Here is a 19611-nt window from a genome sequence, read left to right as displayed (position 1 = left end):
TTGTTCCACTGATGTCCTTCAGCAGCCATACAGTACCTTAGACACATGATAACATTTCAAAACATCATACACAGTAGCAAACAGATCATTTGTAAAGGGTTTTCCTTTTTTATTTTCTGTAAAGAGCAAAGAATGAGTATTCATTCATTCAGTTCAGCCTCACATAGTCCAAGGCTACTCCCTACAAATGTACCTTGACTTGCTTTAGTTAATTAAATTCAATACAAGGAAGATTACTTTCTTCATTACCCCGCAAAGCTTTTCTACAAACATGAAAATATCTCACTTAACCCTTTGCCTGAACAATTTTATGTTGTTTTTCTTTCAGGTTGTCAAAGATGGAGCTAAGACCTACTTAGGCAAAACTCTTCTCAGCTGATTAGCAAAGGAGCCTCATGAATGAGAATCCCAGTCTTACATCAACAACTTGGATATTTCACAATGCTGATATAATGGATCACCTAAAACTTCCAGCCTCATGGAAATAATAGTGAGGTACATTCATTTCTTACATAAAATACATATGTGACTCGATAAATAATATGAGTGCATTCTGAACTGTTACGAATTTTCCAAATTTTAAAATAGATTTTAAAAAAATCAAGCAAATGCTGGACAAAAAAAAGACAAAAACTGTAGAGTGATTTGGTACCTAACCACAAAGTGATTTGACACCTAAATTTCATGAACGGTTTGCCCATTTGCAGATGGATCTTCTGCAATAGCATAATTTCAAGAACAGAAACTATCATAATCATTAATGCAAACTACTTCATTTCTTAATTGGACATACTCATGGTATCTTGTCTCAGTCTAAATAGCGCTTATGTTTGTTGGTTACTTAGAACTTAAACTCTGACTTTAACCTTTTGTTACTGGAGAGACCCAATTGCTTGGTCTCTCACGTACCTCTGATGTCTGATCCCGTATCTGCCTCTTCACCCAGCTAAGACCCAGGCTGTTCAGCATATCTATGCTCGTCTGCTAGGCTTCTTATCACACTCTCCTCTTACTTTATCAGAGTTATCATATGTTATTTCCCGTACCTGCCTTTCAACAGGGGTAAAAATCTTGGTCCTATCTTCACTTCAGCTATCGCTTCTTTGAGTAATTTAGGTATTTGAGACATTTTATACTGACATTCATTCCACATGGATTTTAGCTGGCAATTCATTAACTTTGTGGCACATTATAGGATCAGCAACAGGAAAATTATCAGAATTTCTTTAGCTTTTAGCAGTGCTTCAAATGTTACTTTTTGATTGAGAGGAAGCTAGAAATTCTAGGTATAGACATAGATTAACAGCTACAGCTAACTCATCTCACATGAAAGGAACAATTTAGGTTTGTGGTAACTTCAAAGCACAATAAATAGCTGTACCAGAGTTAAAAAAAAAAAAAAAAAAAGTAAATACAGTATTCGGGCCAGATACAAGGATTTTATGTTTTACAAGTCAGAAGTATAAATGTCTAAGACTAAAATTTCACAATTAAAAAATCCTGAATATTAGTGTGATTTCATATTCTAAAATCTAAGAAAATTAAACAGAAGTTGAGTAATTTTAACTCAGTATCACCTGCAAATCAATTCACTGTTGTATAACTTGTTAAATAACCATGGCTAGGTAAACATAAGGCATTTTCAGAAGCTTGTGCCACTTCTCAGAATCCATATCACACAAAGTTACTCTGATTTTTTCAATACACACATGCGCATAGACACATATACAAAATAATATATACAGGAGAGAACTGCCTGAAGAGCAATGCATGAGGTATGCACCAGAAGCACAGCCAGAAGGAGGTTCCTGCACTGAGATTCCTGAAAGAGCTTGCGAAAGTCAGCAAGTAGCTGAAAACGCCTACAGTTTAATTCTGCTTCACCTATGCACCAAAATTATACATTGTCATTCTGAAGTTTTTGTCTGTGATTCATCATAATAACCCAATTATAGCATTCTCTAAATAATTGCCATCTGTGAAGGTGGCAACAACTCTCTGTGACTGAATTGAAAAGAGCACCCCTGAAGGACATCTTATCTTTTGTTTATAACTTTGAAAGAGAGTTATAAACAGAAATAACTTTAATGAATGGTGTTTTCCTTAGTTCAAACAGATGCAAGATCAATACTCTCATTTTACGATGTAAGGCTGAATACTGTAGTCCTCATTCAACCTTTGTCCAAAGAAAAATTGTTACTGCACTGAAGTAAGAATTTCCTGAATAACAACATCTGGAGAAGATGTGGTAAGGATTTAGCCCTGTTCTTTGTTCCAGTATCATTACTGCCTAATTAAAGGAAGGAAGACATAATCTCTAATTTTCTTTTATAGAAGGAACAGATTATGAAGGATCATTTTAGCTGCTTCCTGACTGGCCACTGAAACGAAAGTGACCCATTTACTGTTTCCTCAAAATATACGCTCATATAATAACAAGGTCAGGGAAAGATTAGGCAAAGCCTTGGAAAAGTCTCCACCCCTGCCTCCTCGTTTTCCCCTCACCTTTTCCACTATCTCGTAGTCCATCTTGAAAGCCCAGAGCTGGAGCCTGGCAGAGAGCTCACTGATGGAGGAGAGGGTGAGAAGGAACTGCTCAGCGCTGCCCAGAGGGACATCAGGGTTCGCCAGCTGTGCCTCCTGGATCTTTTGCTTCTCCTCCTCAGTTGGGATCATGGTCAGGATTTTCTGCAAAAGGAGACAAAAGGCAGGTGTCAGTGGCAGGGCTGAGAGGCGCGCGAGAGCTGGACGTTGGGTGACTTCACAGCAGCAACAGAAATCCTCAAGCCCCTGGCTCGTAAATTAAGACAGCACTGTAGTAACCAAGAACTAACCCACTGCATAAGAAAGTAAAACAAGGCCTGCTATCTCAAATATCTGCAGTTTGTTGAAAAATATATCTGTATTAAGATGCCTTTTTAAAAAAAAATTGTACTCAGTAGATATGGTTAATCATGGGATGAAACACTGAAGCAGACACAGGCAGACTGGTTAGGACTGTTCTCCTCAGCTTTCATATGCTTAAGTCAAAACTGGCCGCCTTTCTGCAAGTTCCATACGGAAGTGATGGTAGAAGGAGTAAAATTTTTTTGCCTTTTGGCCTCAATATCCATGAATCAACCAGCATACTTGTAGGTATACAGAAATAACTTGAGGACTCCTGTCCCTCGCTGTTCTCATAATGCATTATTTTTTGTTCAGTCTGTTTTGTCTTTTACAAAACATGACTATTGCAGCTACTAGGTCACTCCCAAGAATTTCACCCGAACTGAGGACAACTTCCCAAACAACATGCATTGAATTTGAAGTTGAATAACATTGTGTAACATATGGCCTTTTCCTCTTTTGATCTGAAAAGTCTAAAATATCGATGAAAAAAGATCTCAATATTTCCAGTTTCTGCTGTCAGTATTGCTCAAAACATTTAAATTTTCCCTTTAATTCTTGGATATTACATGCTTGTTTACATGGGGCATTTTTCCTTCTCAAAGTATTGCTCTCTAAGGTATTGCTTCTTAATCAGTTTCTAACATAATAAATGCATTTTAAAATGAAAAAGAAAGGCAAAAAACCATAAAGGCATCAGATAAGTTGAGGTCTTTACCCTGCTGATCAATGCCTCATTAAAACAAAGCAGTAGATTTTCAACACAACTTATGTTTATCCATCTAAGGAACTACATGTTTTTGCTGTAGCCTTCTATAATGACAGAGGCTCTTTTGGAGGGGAGGAGAGAATAATAAAAACACAGCCAAAGAGCTATCAGATCTGCCAATCCAAACTAAGCCTTCTTCCAGTGCTGGACATAGCCAATTCATCAAAGTAGCATAACTGCCCCCTTCTAGCACTGATAATTCATCTGCCTCCTTGTACAGAGCTAAGCGTGGAGACCAAGGGACTTTTCCCAGTCACTTGGGTGAAAAACAAGAGTTAAGGAAGCAAATAATGTTCAATTTGTTGAACTGGGACTTATTTAATTTCAGCTACAGCATTTGTATCACTTTCCATCTTCTTATGCTGACTTCCATAAATATAAATAAAGAAGCATTTCTTTAAAAAAAAAAACCAAAACTGTCTCCTTGCTTGGATGCTGCAAGTTTCTATCTTAATAAATTAATTCCCTAAGGAAAAAAAGAAGAGAAGGAAAATCCCTCAATAAACTCTGGTGCTTTTCCTTCCTCTGTCAATGACTGGAAAATATTCTGATGCACACCTCTTTCAACTGATAGCATCTGTGTATTGATTTTGAGATCCGTTCATCCACCCAGACATGCTGAAATCTGTAACTTGGGTCATACCTGTCATCAAACCAGAGATTTAGAAGTAGCCACTTCAGGGCATTTCTCAGTGCTTAACCAATACTCTTCTAAAAAAGTTCATAAAAAAAAAGAGACATTGAGTATGAAACTTGCAAGAAGAGGTGCTTCACCATGTCCTTTGAAGAAGTCAGGCCTCCTATAACGCCTACTTCTCTCTTCAACAACCAGAAGAAGTCAACATCCCCTCAGTCGAGCCAGGGCAGCTTGCAAATAGGATCATATGAACATCTCTACATGGAGAGTTTAGCAGAAGCCATGTGATAGATGTAAAAATGCTTCTGATGCATTTTTGAAGGCTAACACTTCAGCAGTATTCTCAATTGCCTCCTACAAATAACTAGGACTTTTGGCAGCTACCCAGGGATCCCACAAGTATGTTGTGGTGGTGCAGAGCCTTCACTCCAGAGAGTTTGCGCTGCTCTCAGGCATTTTAAAGAGAGCAATGAAACAGTAAGCTTTATTTCCAAAGGGACTCTCCTCCTCCTTGAACTTTATGTAAACACCACAAGCCAGATGGAACTGACAAAAAGCATTTGAGTCCAAGCACTGCGAGGCTGCTGTGCTGCGTACCGTAGTATGTGAAACTGAATGCCCTGCGAGAACGTCTGTACTTGTGGAGCCAGCTGCCGAGGATCATCCCTGCTGCTGAAAGCCCTGCCTCGCTGGGACCAGAGCTGCTGGCAGGTCTCACATGGTCCAGGCTGCAACTGCCTCCGTAACAACGACCTACTCCCTGGCACTTCTCATCCGCTTGGGTAAATAATTCCTGCTGGTCATCATCCTTGTGCCCCTGAGGAAGTGGTAAAATGCTCCTACTCTTGATTTGTGCTCTGTGACTCATTTGAGCCATTTGTTCAGCGCTGGAAACTGATGAGCACACCACTTGCCAGTTTATTATCATTTTTATTTTTAATTATTTTTTAAACATTGATAGTAAAAGTAGCATAAAAACACAGCAAGGCAGAAGGTTACTGGCACTTGATGTGACCATTAAACCACGAATAGCTTTGAATCTAATAATTAGTCCGTAACGCTCTCCCCAGTGTGGCATTCTTCAGGTCAATTAAAGAAGAACTGGCTACCCTATGATTATATTCTCTAATATGTGTGATACATGTATTTCACCTTCACGCATTATCACACAACCGTTTGAATAGTTTCTGAGGAAAATCAGTGCACAAATCTTTTAATGGAGAAAAGGAAGTAATTTTTGGAGATCCTGTTCACATGAGATAATGGATCCTAATTATTCTGCTCCTAGACTGCTGGACCCAGCCACTTGCTTGAACTTTCAGTGAAGGGATCAAACTCCTTATTTCCTGAACCCAGTCATCCTGACGTATGATCTCCAGAAACTTCTAGGAAGAAAGTCTTACAAGGCTCACAGGGCAAAATTTATAAACCCCATATGCTTGAGGGTTACGGGCCTCAGCGTGGGATGCAATGAAGCACGTAACCAGAGACTGCGAATAGCCTGGAGCCTCTGTGGAAATTAGGTGCTTAAGTTATCTTTTTCAAGAGATAATGGGGCTTCTCAGTGATGATGAGGTTGCAGGGGTGCCTTGGCTTTCATATTTGGTCTCAGCTGATTTTGTCAGGCGAACAAGAGTCTGAAAAAAATTAGTAAACTAAGTATCTGGTTGTTGTTGGGTCCAAAGCTTTCTGTGGCTCGAGGTCCACAAATTCGTAAGCTCCATAACCAAATACGCATTAGTGGGTATTTCATCGAATATCTGACAGGCCTCGGCAGATGATTCAACTCCAAAAAAGCTCTCACACTTCAGCTTTCCAGGCAGCTATTAATCAGATACATTGGTGGTTTGCACTACCTGCAGAAACTCTAACAAAATATAAAAGCATACGAAGGTCAGGACTCTACTATAAGTGAGGTTCCCTGCACTAATTTTATTTCAACTCTTCCAAAAATGATCCAATTCTGAGAAAGGATTACATCTAAAGTGCCTGATCGCCATCCCTGTAAATCGGGAACTGACAGCCATGTCCTTGGTCAGACCGCTCCGCTTCATCAGCTCTCTACTGAAATACATGAACACGCCATTGCTGGTCACAGAAACTGTAGAAGACGTTTTGGTTTGCTGCAAGGGGTGAAAAGTGTAGCTTTTTTTCTTTAAATAAAGTCTGAAACTCATTAGGGCAGCGCTACGCTGACCGTGGGTGTACAGCCAGCAAGGCACTATTGAGTTCGTTCTCTCTTCTGTCTAGACTGGTGAAAAGAGGTGTTATTTCAGGTCATGCAAGCTAGCATAATGTGAAACATCCCATCACACTTTTACAAAGCATTAACTAAAGAAACTGGAAACTGCAAATGCCAATGTACCATGGCAACTATCAGAATAAAAACTTAAATACCTTCATCGGTTCTGAAAATCAAATTTTGTTTTTTTTGCTTATACATGCCATCATCTGCCTTTTTAACACAGGCTCTCACTTCTTACCCTTTTTCACATCTCATGGTGACATAGTCACTCCAGACACCCAGACTTCAAATTACTTAACAAATGTGGCTATGGAGGGCCTAGCATACCTCCAGAGTTTTCTCATTTCAAATAGTTTTCCTAAAAGGTAAACCTACCAATGCAATCGATACTGTGTAGCATTATAAAGCCATATTGTAAAGCACAAAGCAACCGACCTTAATCTCCTCACAGCATTAGCCCAATTTTACTCTGCTAAATTAATCACACTCTTTGTTTTAATTTGATTCTGATCCACATTCCTTTACCGAGCAGCACTTTATAGAGACTCACTCATTTCCTTTACTAAAGACAAGCACCAAGGACTGGTTTGGTGGACTCTATTCTTGCAGTTGCCCACAATAAAAATCAGGTGCCAGGATTTTAAGCTTGCCTCTTTTGCTTAGCCCACAGAAAGCCCTCATCCATGCTAAGCAGGCAATTCTTTATCCTGCAGTGAGCTCCAAGTTGTTTGAACACAATGAATGCCAAGCTTTCAAAGAAAGGAAAACACAACCACTTTGGCAAACACAAGGTGGCACAAACTTTTTAAACTGGATTGGCACATGCTTGCAGACACCCATTGTGCATTCCTTTGAAAAAACGTTTCTAGCAGTGCCTGCTCTGCATACTAAATGGACTACATCTGCCTTTCTAGCACCATGCCCCCATTTTCTGTTCTTTTTCACAGCTCAGCAGTACCTAACCACTTCAAACACATGGCCTAAAAATATGCAATGCACTTAGGCACAGAGGGCTTTAAAATACCTGGAGAATTTTTTTCTCCTATCTTAGTTACGTATTTGAAGTTAAAAAGCAAAGTATGGATTACTAACAAGAGTTAAATGTCACAAGCCAAGCAGCATTCAGTGGAGTGTAGGACAGTAGCAGAGGGTTTACTGGGTCACTGTGAACTTGATGATGAGTTGGGCTATCACTGACTTGTAGCCTGCATCCCAATGCATCACTGCCTTGTTACTAGCACTACTGTCTGCCCACCTTTAGTCCACTGTCTTTAAAGGAATTGCTAAAGTCACTCTTAAGATACCATTTAATCTGAACTTATCCACCAAGGTGCAGAACTACAGCCACATGCACACTAACATGACAGTGACGATGCTCCTCAGTGAATGACATAGCACAGAGCTCACAGCAAAGTCAAAGGATGGCTCAGGTGACTTTACATCCTCTTGGTGCTCTGCTCTGTGTTGGATCCACTAAAAGCTGAAGATGATCTTAAATTATACCTTCTCCGAAATTTTAGCAGTGAATGTTATGTCCTCATTGCACACATTGCATCTCCTCTCCTGCTCTCTTTACATCTCTTCTGTTTCCTAGCTGTGACACCTCTTCTACACAATTACCTATGCAGAAAGGCTTTTGAGTATCCACTGTAATGCAATTTTTTTATTAGATCAATTGCATAAATTTTTTTCCATATCAGTCCTGCCTCATTCAGCCCATAGATAAGCTATAAAGTATATTATATAGCAAATGATTTGCTTTATTCTCTGTGGTTTTATATAAATGAAGCTGTTGCTTACACTATTACCGATTCATTCATCATCACCATCAATTATTTAATAATGTTTAGGAACTGTAGATACGAACCAGAAAACTTTCTAAAAATCTAGAGTGAAAAGACAGCCCCTGTTCCCTCTAAGCTAACTCTAAGGCTAAAGTCAGTGGACAGATGGATACAGAGGAGAAGAGAAACAGGAAACAAAGCTTGTCTACACTGTAGATCAAAGGGGCAGTATAAAAAACTGAGGTAAGGCTTTGCTGAAAACAGTGGGACTCTTAATGGTGCATTCCAGTATCTCTCTGTACACCTCTTGGACAATTCTGCATAGTTTAATCCAGTCCTCTATTTCACTACAAACATCTGCCTGACTCCATAACAATGTGCTATAAGAAAAAAAAAAAAGTAACTTGAGGACTGGGGAAGGGAATCTGAACTCAGTGCAGGGTTTTACCTGATAAGATGTAAATAAATACGGAACACTGAGAAAAAATAAAGGTCCTTTTTTCATTAGTATCATCCTTCCCAACCAAAGCTTCACCTTTCAAAGTGTGAAGTACCCGGACTCTGCTCCACTTACCCTTTCTCTTTATTTTAAATATCTGAATGATCACATCAGGATTACTCACATCCTTAGCTTCAAGCTGTGGACACTGAACTCAGATATGTAATTTTCTTTAGCACCGGGCAAATATATCAAGAGTGTATCATTTCCTGGTTTCTGAATTCTTCAATTTGAAAGTTACCTGCATATATATTTTAAATGAAATTATGGGTTTCTGGTAGCTAATGGAAAGGCCACCCAAAGGAGGGTGTGGTGGTAGAAGGCACTCACAACTGTGGACACCACAGGTGGTTGGCAGATGGGACAGCCCAGCTACAAATGTTGGCACTGGAAAGAGTGAGCCGTGCAAAACAGCGGAACTACTTCTGTTAAGGAGTGCCTGAGAAGGACACAATTCAAGGGGATGATACATGGAAGATAATGAAGATGTGCCCTTCTGTAGTAGGCATTTTATGCTGGACTTCGTATGAAAACACTGCCCACAGCAGAGATATCTAGCTGGTGGTCTGTCAGTTGGGCTTAGCTGGAGGGGTACTTCTTTCCAACACTTCAAAGCTTAGCACTGTGAATTGCAGTGGTGGGTACATGGGCTGGTTCATGAAAAATTACTTTTTAGCCTGATTTGTCACCTTCATAATACAAATGTATGTATATAGCAAATAAGTAATATAGCTTTGGGAAGAAACTATATTCTAGTAGGGATAAATCAGGCCTTGCCTTCTAGCTAGAACAAACTTCTGCCTTAAGTATTTATTTTGCATGTAACTTTTGGCAACTTCATTTCCATTCCAGCCAGCTTTTCTCATTTTCTTCTGTAGTCAGCACAGTGAAGGTGGAAAGGGGGAAATCATGAAACATAGCGCCAAACCACTGAAAGGTGACTGTGAATCAATACACGACATCTGCAGCTCAGCAGATGAGATTTGTAGTTGTGCAGATTACTATTACTAGATGATATAGGCTTATTTTTTTTTTAAAAAAAAAAAAGATTTGAAAGGAATACAACCACAATGAAAAAAAATCATGGGAGCAGCAGGCTTCTTTTACGCTTCATAGAAGAAAAATGTTTTGATAAAAAAAAATAATAAACAGAGCTCATCTTGGATCTCGGTAAGAATATCTGCAAACTCAAACAAGTAATGGTAAAAATTACATCATCTGTAATCTTTATACCAACTGCTTTTCTTCAAACAACAGTAACACAGAAAAGCTATTTTGAGCAGAACTAGTCACTGTATCAGTTTTCCATTAGATATACAATCTAGAATGACTCCAACAGCTAGCTGGGCATGAACTTTATTAAATCGTGTACCAGTTGCATCAGCCCTAGTAACTCACTGCCTATTTAGCCAAGCTACAGAGGAACAGATAACACTCTGAAAATCTTGACAGAAATGAACACCATTGTTACTCAAAGTTAGACACAAAAAAAGCAGAGATATCCATGTTTACTGAGCATGCCCAACCTCAGGTGAATACTTCATGCTTCTGAGCACACTGCATTGATTTGATGAGTTTCAACACACAGTCATGATATAATACATCCCCTCTTCCCTCTCCCACGAAAAGTCTGGCCTGTGCCATGTGCAATACTGAAAAAAAGGAAACACTGAAAATGCAGACTTGAAGACATCCACTATTCTTTCTTACCTCTATTCCTTCCTTGTTTAAGGCATATTCGTCAAAGTTCAAAATAGCAGTCTTGATAGTGCGGGGAGGGGGTAACACAGTCAGGCCAATATTAATGGCATTGCTTCGTTTTGAGTCCAATACAATGATCTCCTGTCGCTTCCCATCTGCAGCAGTTTTCTTGGTAAAAAAGAGAACAAGAATATTATTCCTCCAGCCTGTTTTATACAGAAAAAGTCACTCCTTTCACTAATGACTTCCCCTACTTAAAGGTGCTGACACTGAATGTAAATCTAATTCATGTATAGTCATCCAAAAAAGCTGAATTCTTCTACCACATCCTTGCTGGTATGAGCCTGAGCTGCCAGGATTTAACCAGAGAGCTGAATGCAGCCTCAGATGCTGTGCAAAGCCAAGCTAGCCTGAGACACAGAAGTCCCTGCGAGACCTGGGAACACTGCAGTTCGGGGCAGGAGTTGGTCTGAAAAAAAGCCTGAAGCTGTCTCTGCGGGGTGAGAGCTCTGCTGTGTGGCAGGACCAGCCAGCGCAGGGCCAGCGGGGCAGCATCCAGGTGGCTGATGGGTTCCGGGGCTCAATTGCCTCTTAGATACGTCAACTTGGAGTGGCCACTGACCCTCTCTTGCCCACGTGGCTGGCTGGGAAACAGACAGGGAGGTTCCCACCTGCCTGCCAGCATTCTCATCTGTTATAAATCCACCTTGGGCATTGGCAAAGCAGCTGCAGAGGCCTTTCTGGAGACCCTGGTGTGGTTTTCTGACTTCTGGCTGCCAGAGGAAGGCTGCTCATGGTATGTCCGTCAAGCCCTTCACAGGTGCAGAACAATTTCAACCCTTCAGCTTTTTTCAAAGTTTTATTTGAGACTAGGCATAATCTTTGGATCTTACCTCCAGTATAAACTATAGTATAGATAATAATGAAAGCACAAAGAACTAACAACAAACATTTGAAATTCCATTGTAGAGAAGACTTAAGAAATTTCTTTCTCTCTCTCCACATCCTCATAGTGGCAAAAATGCAAACCAACTAGGCAAGGTGACTCACAATCCATTTATATGTCATAATGCATTGTCGAATGTGATCTTCACTTTTATGCCCCAGCATGCCCCTCTCTCCTTATCCCATGCTAGGTGTCTTCTTGGCAACTACCTATGCCATATACCAAGCAACTGCAACAGCAGAGGACTCTGTTCCTCATACACAGAGGTTTTTCCTCCCTCTCCATACACATGAACTTTGGAAATAAGTTTTCTCTCTTTCCCCTTCCTTTGTCCTGTCAGCAATGGGGTGAGGGATGCTGTCAAGCACAGGGACGTAAGGAGAAGACCAGCACATTGATGTATCAGCGCAGAGATGCTTCGCTATCTATAAACCTGTGTTTCAGCACAGCACAGGCTGCAGAGAAAAGCCTGTTACCTGGACTGTGGCTAGCGGCGCCAGCAGCAGCAGCCTTAGCACAGATTCACCTCAAAGTGGCAAAGAGAGAGACCAAGCAACCCCTCTTTCTAGGCTGCAGTGCAGCAGCCCATACAACTGTTCAGAACAGGGAGTCATCCACATTGTCTATAGCAGCAGGCTCTCTTGCCCCTCATGGATTTGGGGGAAGTCCAGGAGGAGACTCTTACTGCCTGAGTCTCAATCTATGCTCGAGATTGTTTTTTTTTACACCACAAAGCTTTGTTTTCCACTTCCTTTAGGTCTGCACCCAGCCACTGAGTCCAAAAACACCCTACATGCTGTTTCTGCGTTGGAAGAACTAAGTTAGTAAATACTATTTTATCAAAGTAACTCCAGCTATATGTCAGTTCATAACGGGAAAGCAGTTGTATCCTTACAGAGACACCTTTTTTTTCCGGCCTAGCTCAACTCCTTGCCTGCACAGGGAGAGGTATGCCCATGGGTCCCAGCAGCCTGCCCAGCACGTGTGTTCCACCACAGCCCTTTCATCATACCGACACGATTAACGTGGTATGATGCACCTTCTGCCTGCAGATGAGACTGAAGGCTAGTGCAGTGTACAGGAGCTGGGGACTACCACATGTGTATGATCTGTGAAAGCAGTAAGAGGGCTGTTTTTTCTAACTTAGAAACAACAGTTTTGCAGTAAACAGGATGAATGTTAGGAGAGTAAAGATAGCATTTGTTTTCAATTTTTATATGTCTGTTCTGTGAGAACTGCTCTCTTCTTAACCCCTTAAAAGCATCCCTGAAGCCTTCTTGAACTTTCCCTCCTTTGAGTAAGAGACTCCTCTTTTTCTTGCGGCGCTACCTGAAGGATTGGAGATGCAGCTTCTCCTTTAAAGCAGTCATTTTTACTTCCAGGGCCATTCATAACATTTTCAGGACCACAGTTAGTGGCCAAGACCACATAAAAAACCAAATGGGGTTCACCAGAGACTGCTTCCTCTTGAGTCTGCCTTGCACTGAGCCTTTTTTAAACCACCACGTCTTACCTTGTCCTTTGCAGCACAGAATTATACAGCTTCAAAGAATTTATACAGATGGGAAAAGGCTGGGGGAAAGGAGTTAAATTTAGGCTTCCCACATGTGGTATAGGTAAGAAAGCCTTGGATCTACAGCTCTGTTTTTAGGCTCCTAAGTTTGACAGGAGAGACGTATTCATTTTGGGGACATACGATGCTAACCACCGGGATGACGGCGATTGCAACCGTGCGCTCGCTCCTTAGCAATGAGTTGTGAAAGACAGATGAGCTGTACAGGGGATTTATTCATGTAGGTATTTTCCAGACCTACAACAGCATATCGGATATAAAATTTTGGGGTAAGTAACTCTCTTCGAAAAAAAAAAAAGGGGGGCAGAAGAGATTTTAAGTCCATTCAGGGGACGACGACTGAATTACAAAGAAATCCTTTCCAAATAAACAAAAGGATGAAGAAAAGAGAAAGATTTTACTACTGTGAACTTTATTACCCTACCGCTAGGAAAAGAATTCCTTTTCGTCTGCAATGAAATTGCACATGTGTAAGTGTCTGACTGTTAAAATAAGCTACAACTATTAATTTCTATTACAGTATTAGGTGACTTCAGACTGTGCTTTGTAAGTTCATTAACAGAGAATGACTTCAAATGCTCGAGGGAACAGTGCACTAGTGCCCTTGATTTTATATTTTAATGTGTCAGTATGTAACATAAGCCCTGAATTTCTGAATATTATATTATTCAATGTAAATACCAAATTAATTATAAAATACAACTATATCAGGTGGTATAACTTGTGGGAAACAAGTGTTCCTGCAATGTATTAACATTTACAGTGAATTTAGATCTTTACAAGACCTAACCGGCCAGATTTTATTGCCTCTATTGAAGGCTGAGTAGTCTAGATAGGTTATTTAAAAACCATTATCATCTCACAGAAGGTAATTTGCACTCTGAGGAGCACATAGTCTAAACCACATCTCTTTGCTTTAATTAACATGGAAAGCAGAAAAAGTTAAATTACTTTTCCAGTGGTCATATAAATAAGTAATTATATATGAGCATCAAGTTGGAAATACTTCTGTATTTCACCTTGCAGAACAGTCTGCATCACTATAGTACAGAAAAAAATGAGCAGTCCCTCAATAGTGAGATGGCATTTTAAAAAATTTCTATCTCAATTTTCAAGGCTTCAGCACAGAGGATTTAAAATGGAATTACTCAGCTGCCACTGATTTTGTCCAGGATACATATATATAATATTTTTCAGAAATTCTGGTCCACATTTATGACTTCTCTTGGCATTGATTCAAATGTGTTCAAAAGGATATGTGTCTAGGCATGTACATACATGTGTACATGAAACTATGTTCCTTAATTTTTCCCGCCTACTAGTCTTTATGTCTGTGGGCACATGATGGATCACTGTATTCCACAGGGTATAGACGAATCAGCAAAATAATAACACGCAAAACAGAGTGGATGGCAGAAGGGCTGAACAACAACGTTTGATTCAGTAGTGTCTGCATGTTTTCATTTCTTTTTACAGAAAAATAAACACTTTGAAGTACTTTGCCAAAATACCTGCTTTGTTTGGCAGAGTGAGAAGGAAAGAAATTCTAGACTGGCTTGGAGGGGATACCTGATGACTCTCTTTCTATTCGCAAACATAATGTCATGGTCCTCTACTCTAGAAAATAAACATTCTGCAACTAAAGGTGCTCCACTAACTATAGTCTATGTGCAAGTTGTCCAGTGTGGCTTAATTTTTTCTAAAATCAAGAATCTCCCCTCCCAACCTGCCCCCCTCAACTCCCGTATTATATCATACAATTTAAAATCCACTTTATTTTATTGCAGTCCATTGTGTTTAATGAAAAACTTCTCATAAGCCAGGAAGTAGCTGTTTATAGCTGTGTGTTGTGGAAATCACAGTGAAGGATTAGAAACTGGAGTAAAATTGGTTACAGCTGTATGAGAGAGCACACACACAAGATAGAGCCAAACCCCCCCTACACACTCTGACTTCGCTTTTCCTCTCATCCTTCTGAACTGTTCCTTTTCCATGCACCTGCTTCCATCTATTGCTATGAAATCTGGAGATCTGACTTGTGATTTGTTGTTCCGTGCTCTTTTTTTCAGCTGAACCAACTGAGCTGTGAGTCAGACTTTACGACATTATAGAATAAACCTGTTTTGGATTGCAGCCATTGGACAGGAGAAACTAGACACAACGGGGAATGTACTCCCTGGAAATAAACCAAGCAGTCTGGAAAAAGCGAGAGCTATCCTAATTTGAGTGCAATCTTCATACCAAACCTCAAGTCCTTTACGTATTCAGTGGTCTGCTTAATTATTCCCACTCTCACTTGATCTAAGGACCACCTCCTACCCTGGAAGATTTGCTGGTATTCACCAAAACCAGGCAGGAGTCTCAGAAGTCTGGGTAGACCTCTACTACAGTACTTGGTCACCATTGTCTTCTCTACAGACACAATGAGACTTCTACGTCTATGTTACGGGACGGGGTGGAAAGAGAGCCAAAAGTATAACGTCTCATGCAGAGAGCAGTTATTAGTCTCCAAGAGGAAAGCAGTCACCTAAATCATTCCTCAGACTTGCACTAATTTCAAAGAAACCTGCTCACTCATCTTCCAGCCAGAAGCCAAAAGCTGTGCCAAAGCATCAGGCAGGTTTGGGAAGCAAGTGTGAGGGAGGGAAAACAGCCAAAGTAGTTTAGGAATGTGCAAGGTGAATGACTGGAAAAGTAAACAAGTCAAATTTCCAACAATTTACCATTTTATCAAAATTTTGTGTAAGAATAAAAGATTAAGAATCAGCCAGGGTGATCCATTACAATAATGGCATTTAGCACAAAGCTAAAGTTTGGAAATGGCAAATATGTCATCATTCCACATTCAATTCGAGGAATTAAATGTTTTATGGATCTAAGAAAATGCTCTCATTCCTTCCATCTACAAACCATCTGTGGTAGATTTGTATTTACAGGGAGAGAGATGAGGAGTAACATGCCATGACATCACCAGCATTCCTTCCTCAGCAGAAAAGGAATTAGAGAGAGAAATTAATCTCACCATCAGCCAAATCAATGATCAGTTGAATGTGTTTTTAGAGCTGCTACACCATACGTTTCAGACCTACATGTATCTGTGTCACCAAAAGTTCAGCTAAGAACAGCGATGGCAGGATCTATGTGAGCCATCTATCCATGTTCCTGTTGTTTGCTAGGTACTTAATGAGGGGCGTGATTGTTCGAATTGCAATGTTTCCACTTGGCCAAGAAGATCAAGAATGAGTATTAGAAAGTTTTGAGTTAATAAGCCAGACAAATGACGCTGAGAGCTTTTACCGTGAGACATCCAGTCTTCCTAGATTAAGAGTAAACAATAATATACATAATATATATAACAACTTTTGCCAGCCAAAGAGAAGTAAAATATTCAACATGCTGACTGGTTTTTATGTCACTATAAAACATATAGGCATACAAAGAAAACATACAAGTGATTTATTTGTTTTACATAAAAGAGATGGGCATCTACTAGCATTTAAACTGGGAAAAAACATAGTTTCCCTGATACCAATTATAGCCATGAAAAACAAATGTTCAAGCTAATAACTTTTTTTAATGCTACTTCGAATTCCTATTAAATGTAACTATAAAAGAGTTCCTTTTGTTGCTGGTCTAATGTTAAACAGCCATGTCACCAATTTATAACAATACTAAGGAAGAGGGAATCCTAGCTACAGAGGTATTTCCTGTGCCAGCTTCTATCCTAAAATTTGGATAGCCACATTGTACAAATTAAAGATTTAAGGCTTGTTTGCCAGTAGAAAACAAAAACCCAACACCCCTGCAGAGTTTAGCTGTAAACTTGGTCCAGCTGATAAATGGATCCTTCAGAACAAAGCGTATGTGCAGGCTCTTTGCAGCAGATCCAATCTGATATTCTAACCTCTTCACATAATGATCCGGAAAACATTACCAAGTGAAAAACTGTCAAATACACAGATATGAATCATCACGCCATGACCTCTATGTGAATGTAACAGAAAATATTTCAGATTCCAATGAGTTTGGCACTCAGCTATGAACAACTTAATGTAAAATTTGTTGGTATTCCCCACCTGAAGTGATATCCCAAAACAGGGAGACCTGAGACAAGAGGGCAGCTTGGCACGTACACCACCCTAGCCTCAACTCCTAGTTGCAGGCCATGGAACATCTTCCATCACAGGCCAAGCTGGAAACACATCCAGTAATTTCTACTGTTTTCATATAAACAACGTAAATCACCTAGATTGAAGTCAGAATGAATATCAATACAATAGCAAAATAATAGCAAGCTGAATACGAGCTGTACCTTTGTGACAGGCAGTTCCTTGGATTTCGACTCAAAGAGATGCTCCAGTTTGGAAGTGTCCACCTTAATGGGTTCCAGTTTCGACCACAGGAATTCTCTGCAGCGTTTGTTGTTTTTACACTGCCACTCAAACGGCCGTACCTCGTTCCAAAACAGACGGATGGTTTTCTTCTTCTTTATAAATGCTGGCTGACCCCTAGAAACCTGGGGTGACCCTAAACCCTGAGGAGTGCTGAACAGCGGAGGAGGAGCCAATAAATTAGCAGAGGGTGGAGGTGGAGGCGGACATCCAAACAGCGGGGGAGGTGGTGGAGGAGGCAAACCCAGAAAAGAAGGTGGGGGCGGAGGAGGGGGAACAAGGGAGTCCCCAGGACCCATATCCATGTCCAACACATCCACATCATCCTCCTCCCCCAAGTCTGTAAAATCCATGTCTTTGATTTTAAGTTCTCTAGGATTAGCCATAAGCTGATCCCAGATGTAGTCAGATTCCTTCTTTGGCTGCGCTGCTGTTTTCTCGGGGACCTGTTCACTGATTTCATCTTCAGGCACGGCTGTCCCCTTGGCCAGCTCACCACTGTTGAATTTTTCCGCAAAGGCTTTCACGCTGCCTTGGTTGTCCAGATTTCCAATCTCCATCTTTTTGACACTTTCATCTTTGGCCTGCTTTGTGGCCTGAAGGATAGAGATCCTACTGGCTAGGCTGGTGAGTGACTCCTCACTTTCCTCCGTCTCCTTCTTTTCCTCCTTCGCCTCCAGCTCCTTCTCCTCTTCATCCTTGGGCTTTTTGTTATGCGCATACAACATGTCCAGCATAAAACGCTTGCTGTTGAGGATGTTGCTGCACTGCTCATTCACACCAGCATCCTGAATGGTCTGCGACCACGGACCTGCAATCACACACACACAGATGGGAAGAGTCAAGGGGAGGGAGTCAGAGCACCGAGAACACTCTTCAACCCATGAGAAAAAAACTGGGAGACACACATACAATTAGTCTCAAACTGGGCAAGTAGTAGCTTTGAAAATTTTGAAATAAGTGACAGCATTGATATATGGCCCAATCTTGATGGGCTGGGAGTAATTATCAAAAAAGGAATTGTAGCAGAAAATAATCAACATAGCTTGGGAGGGACTATATAGCTGTCCGGATTTCAAGATTCAGGTTTCTCCTGAGATCTGTCAGGTTTCACTTTGTACTTGCTACCCTAGCTTATTTTATGCAGTGCATGAATGCTCAGACCCTTTAGAAATTCAAAATGGGGCTTAAATATCACAACAAGGGCACACAATAGATCATCGTCCTACTCTTCACCTGGCCATAAACCGGAACCACCCCAGGAATACTTCCTTATAAAAGAGATCTTCCCTGCCTGATGGCAAGGTCCACATGCAACTGCTTACTCCTCCTTCTCCCTCCTGACTGCCTAGGGGAGGACACCTTTCAGACCTGACTGTTCCTCATACCTTCAGGCTGGGTACCCGGGCCATCTTCACAACATGGACTATCTAAATCACAGAGCAGGCTGCACACCCAGCGTACAGCTCTCAGGGCAATTCAGTGAGCATAAGCATAAGCAAGATTTTTAAAGTTATTTCTAGGAATTTGAGCACCTTTACAAAAGATTTTTGAAAATGCTGCTCATCACCATCCCCGTAACACATGGTGGAATTGAAAGCCTAATGGCCACCTTCTCACATCACAATCATTTAAGATGTTACTGTAATGAAGCTTCATCTTTCTGACTACTGCTTTTCTCAACAATAATCTGCAAAATACCATGTCTGAGACAGCACCACCAATAACAAACTACAGTGGTCAAATTGTAAAAATAAATGATGTAAGCCTCTCTTCAACTACATTTTCCTGAAAATAATATTGCTAACCAATGTGGGTAATGTGTCTAAAAATTATGGTGTTTCTTTTTCCAGTGGGCATCAGAAGAAGTGATCAAACATAGACAAAGATAGTTCTTCACACTTGCTCCATTTCCTGTACGAGATTCCTTCTGTTCCCCACAGTCTTTACACATTTTATTAATGTATTTTTTATAAACTCTATTTCTGAAACACATTTTATTTTGACTGCTAGCCTGTCTTCCTTTTGGTCTCCTGTGGTTAAAGATTTTTTTTTTATACCTTACAGTTGCTCTTTTTCTTAAACTTCAATTTTATCTTTGTTTCTCCCCTTATGCTCCCACCTTTTCAATACTTGAGTTTTAAACATCTTCTATGGCTTCCTTCATTGACAGAGTTGCT

General features: G+C 40.5%; 1 protein-coding gene across 3 annotated transcripts in view; it reads right to left on the bottom strand.

Annotated features, from left to right (window-relative positions):
• Positions 1 to 19611, bottom strand: part of FHOD3 (formin homology 2 domain containing 3) — a 393419-nt gene that overhangs the window by 46669 nt on the left and 327139 nt on the right. For all 3 annotated transcript variants that reach the window (XM_086740433.1, XM_086740431.1, XM_086740432.1), the window contains 3 exons: positions 17353 to 18242; positions 10531 to 10689; positions 2506 to 2688 (listed from right to left, as the gene is read on the bottom strand). In XM_086740433.1, coding sequence (XP_086596559.1) covers positions 2506 to 2688; positions 10531 to 10689; positions 17353 to 18242 — 1232 coding nt within the window. The remainder of the gene's footprint in view (positions 1 to 2505; positions 2689 to 10530; positions 10690 to 17352; positions 18243 to 19611) is intronic.

The sequence above is a fragment of the Chlamydotis macqueenii genome, chromosome 2, assembly GCF_036417535.1.
Source record: "Chlamydotis macqueenii isolate bChlMac1 chromosome 2, bChlMac1.mat, whole genome shotgun sequence".
Lineage (NCBI taxonomy): Eukaryota > Metazoa > Chordata > Aves > Otidiformes > Otididae > Chlamydotis > Chlamydotis macqueenii.
This window is presented reverse-complemented; position numbering and strand designations above follow the sequence as displayed.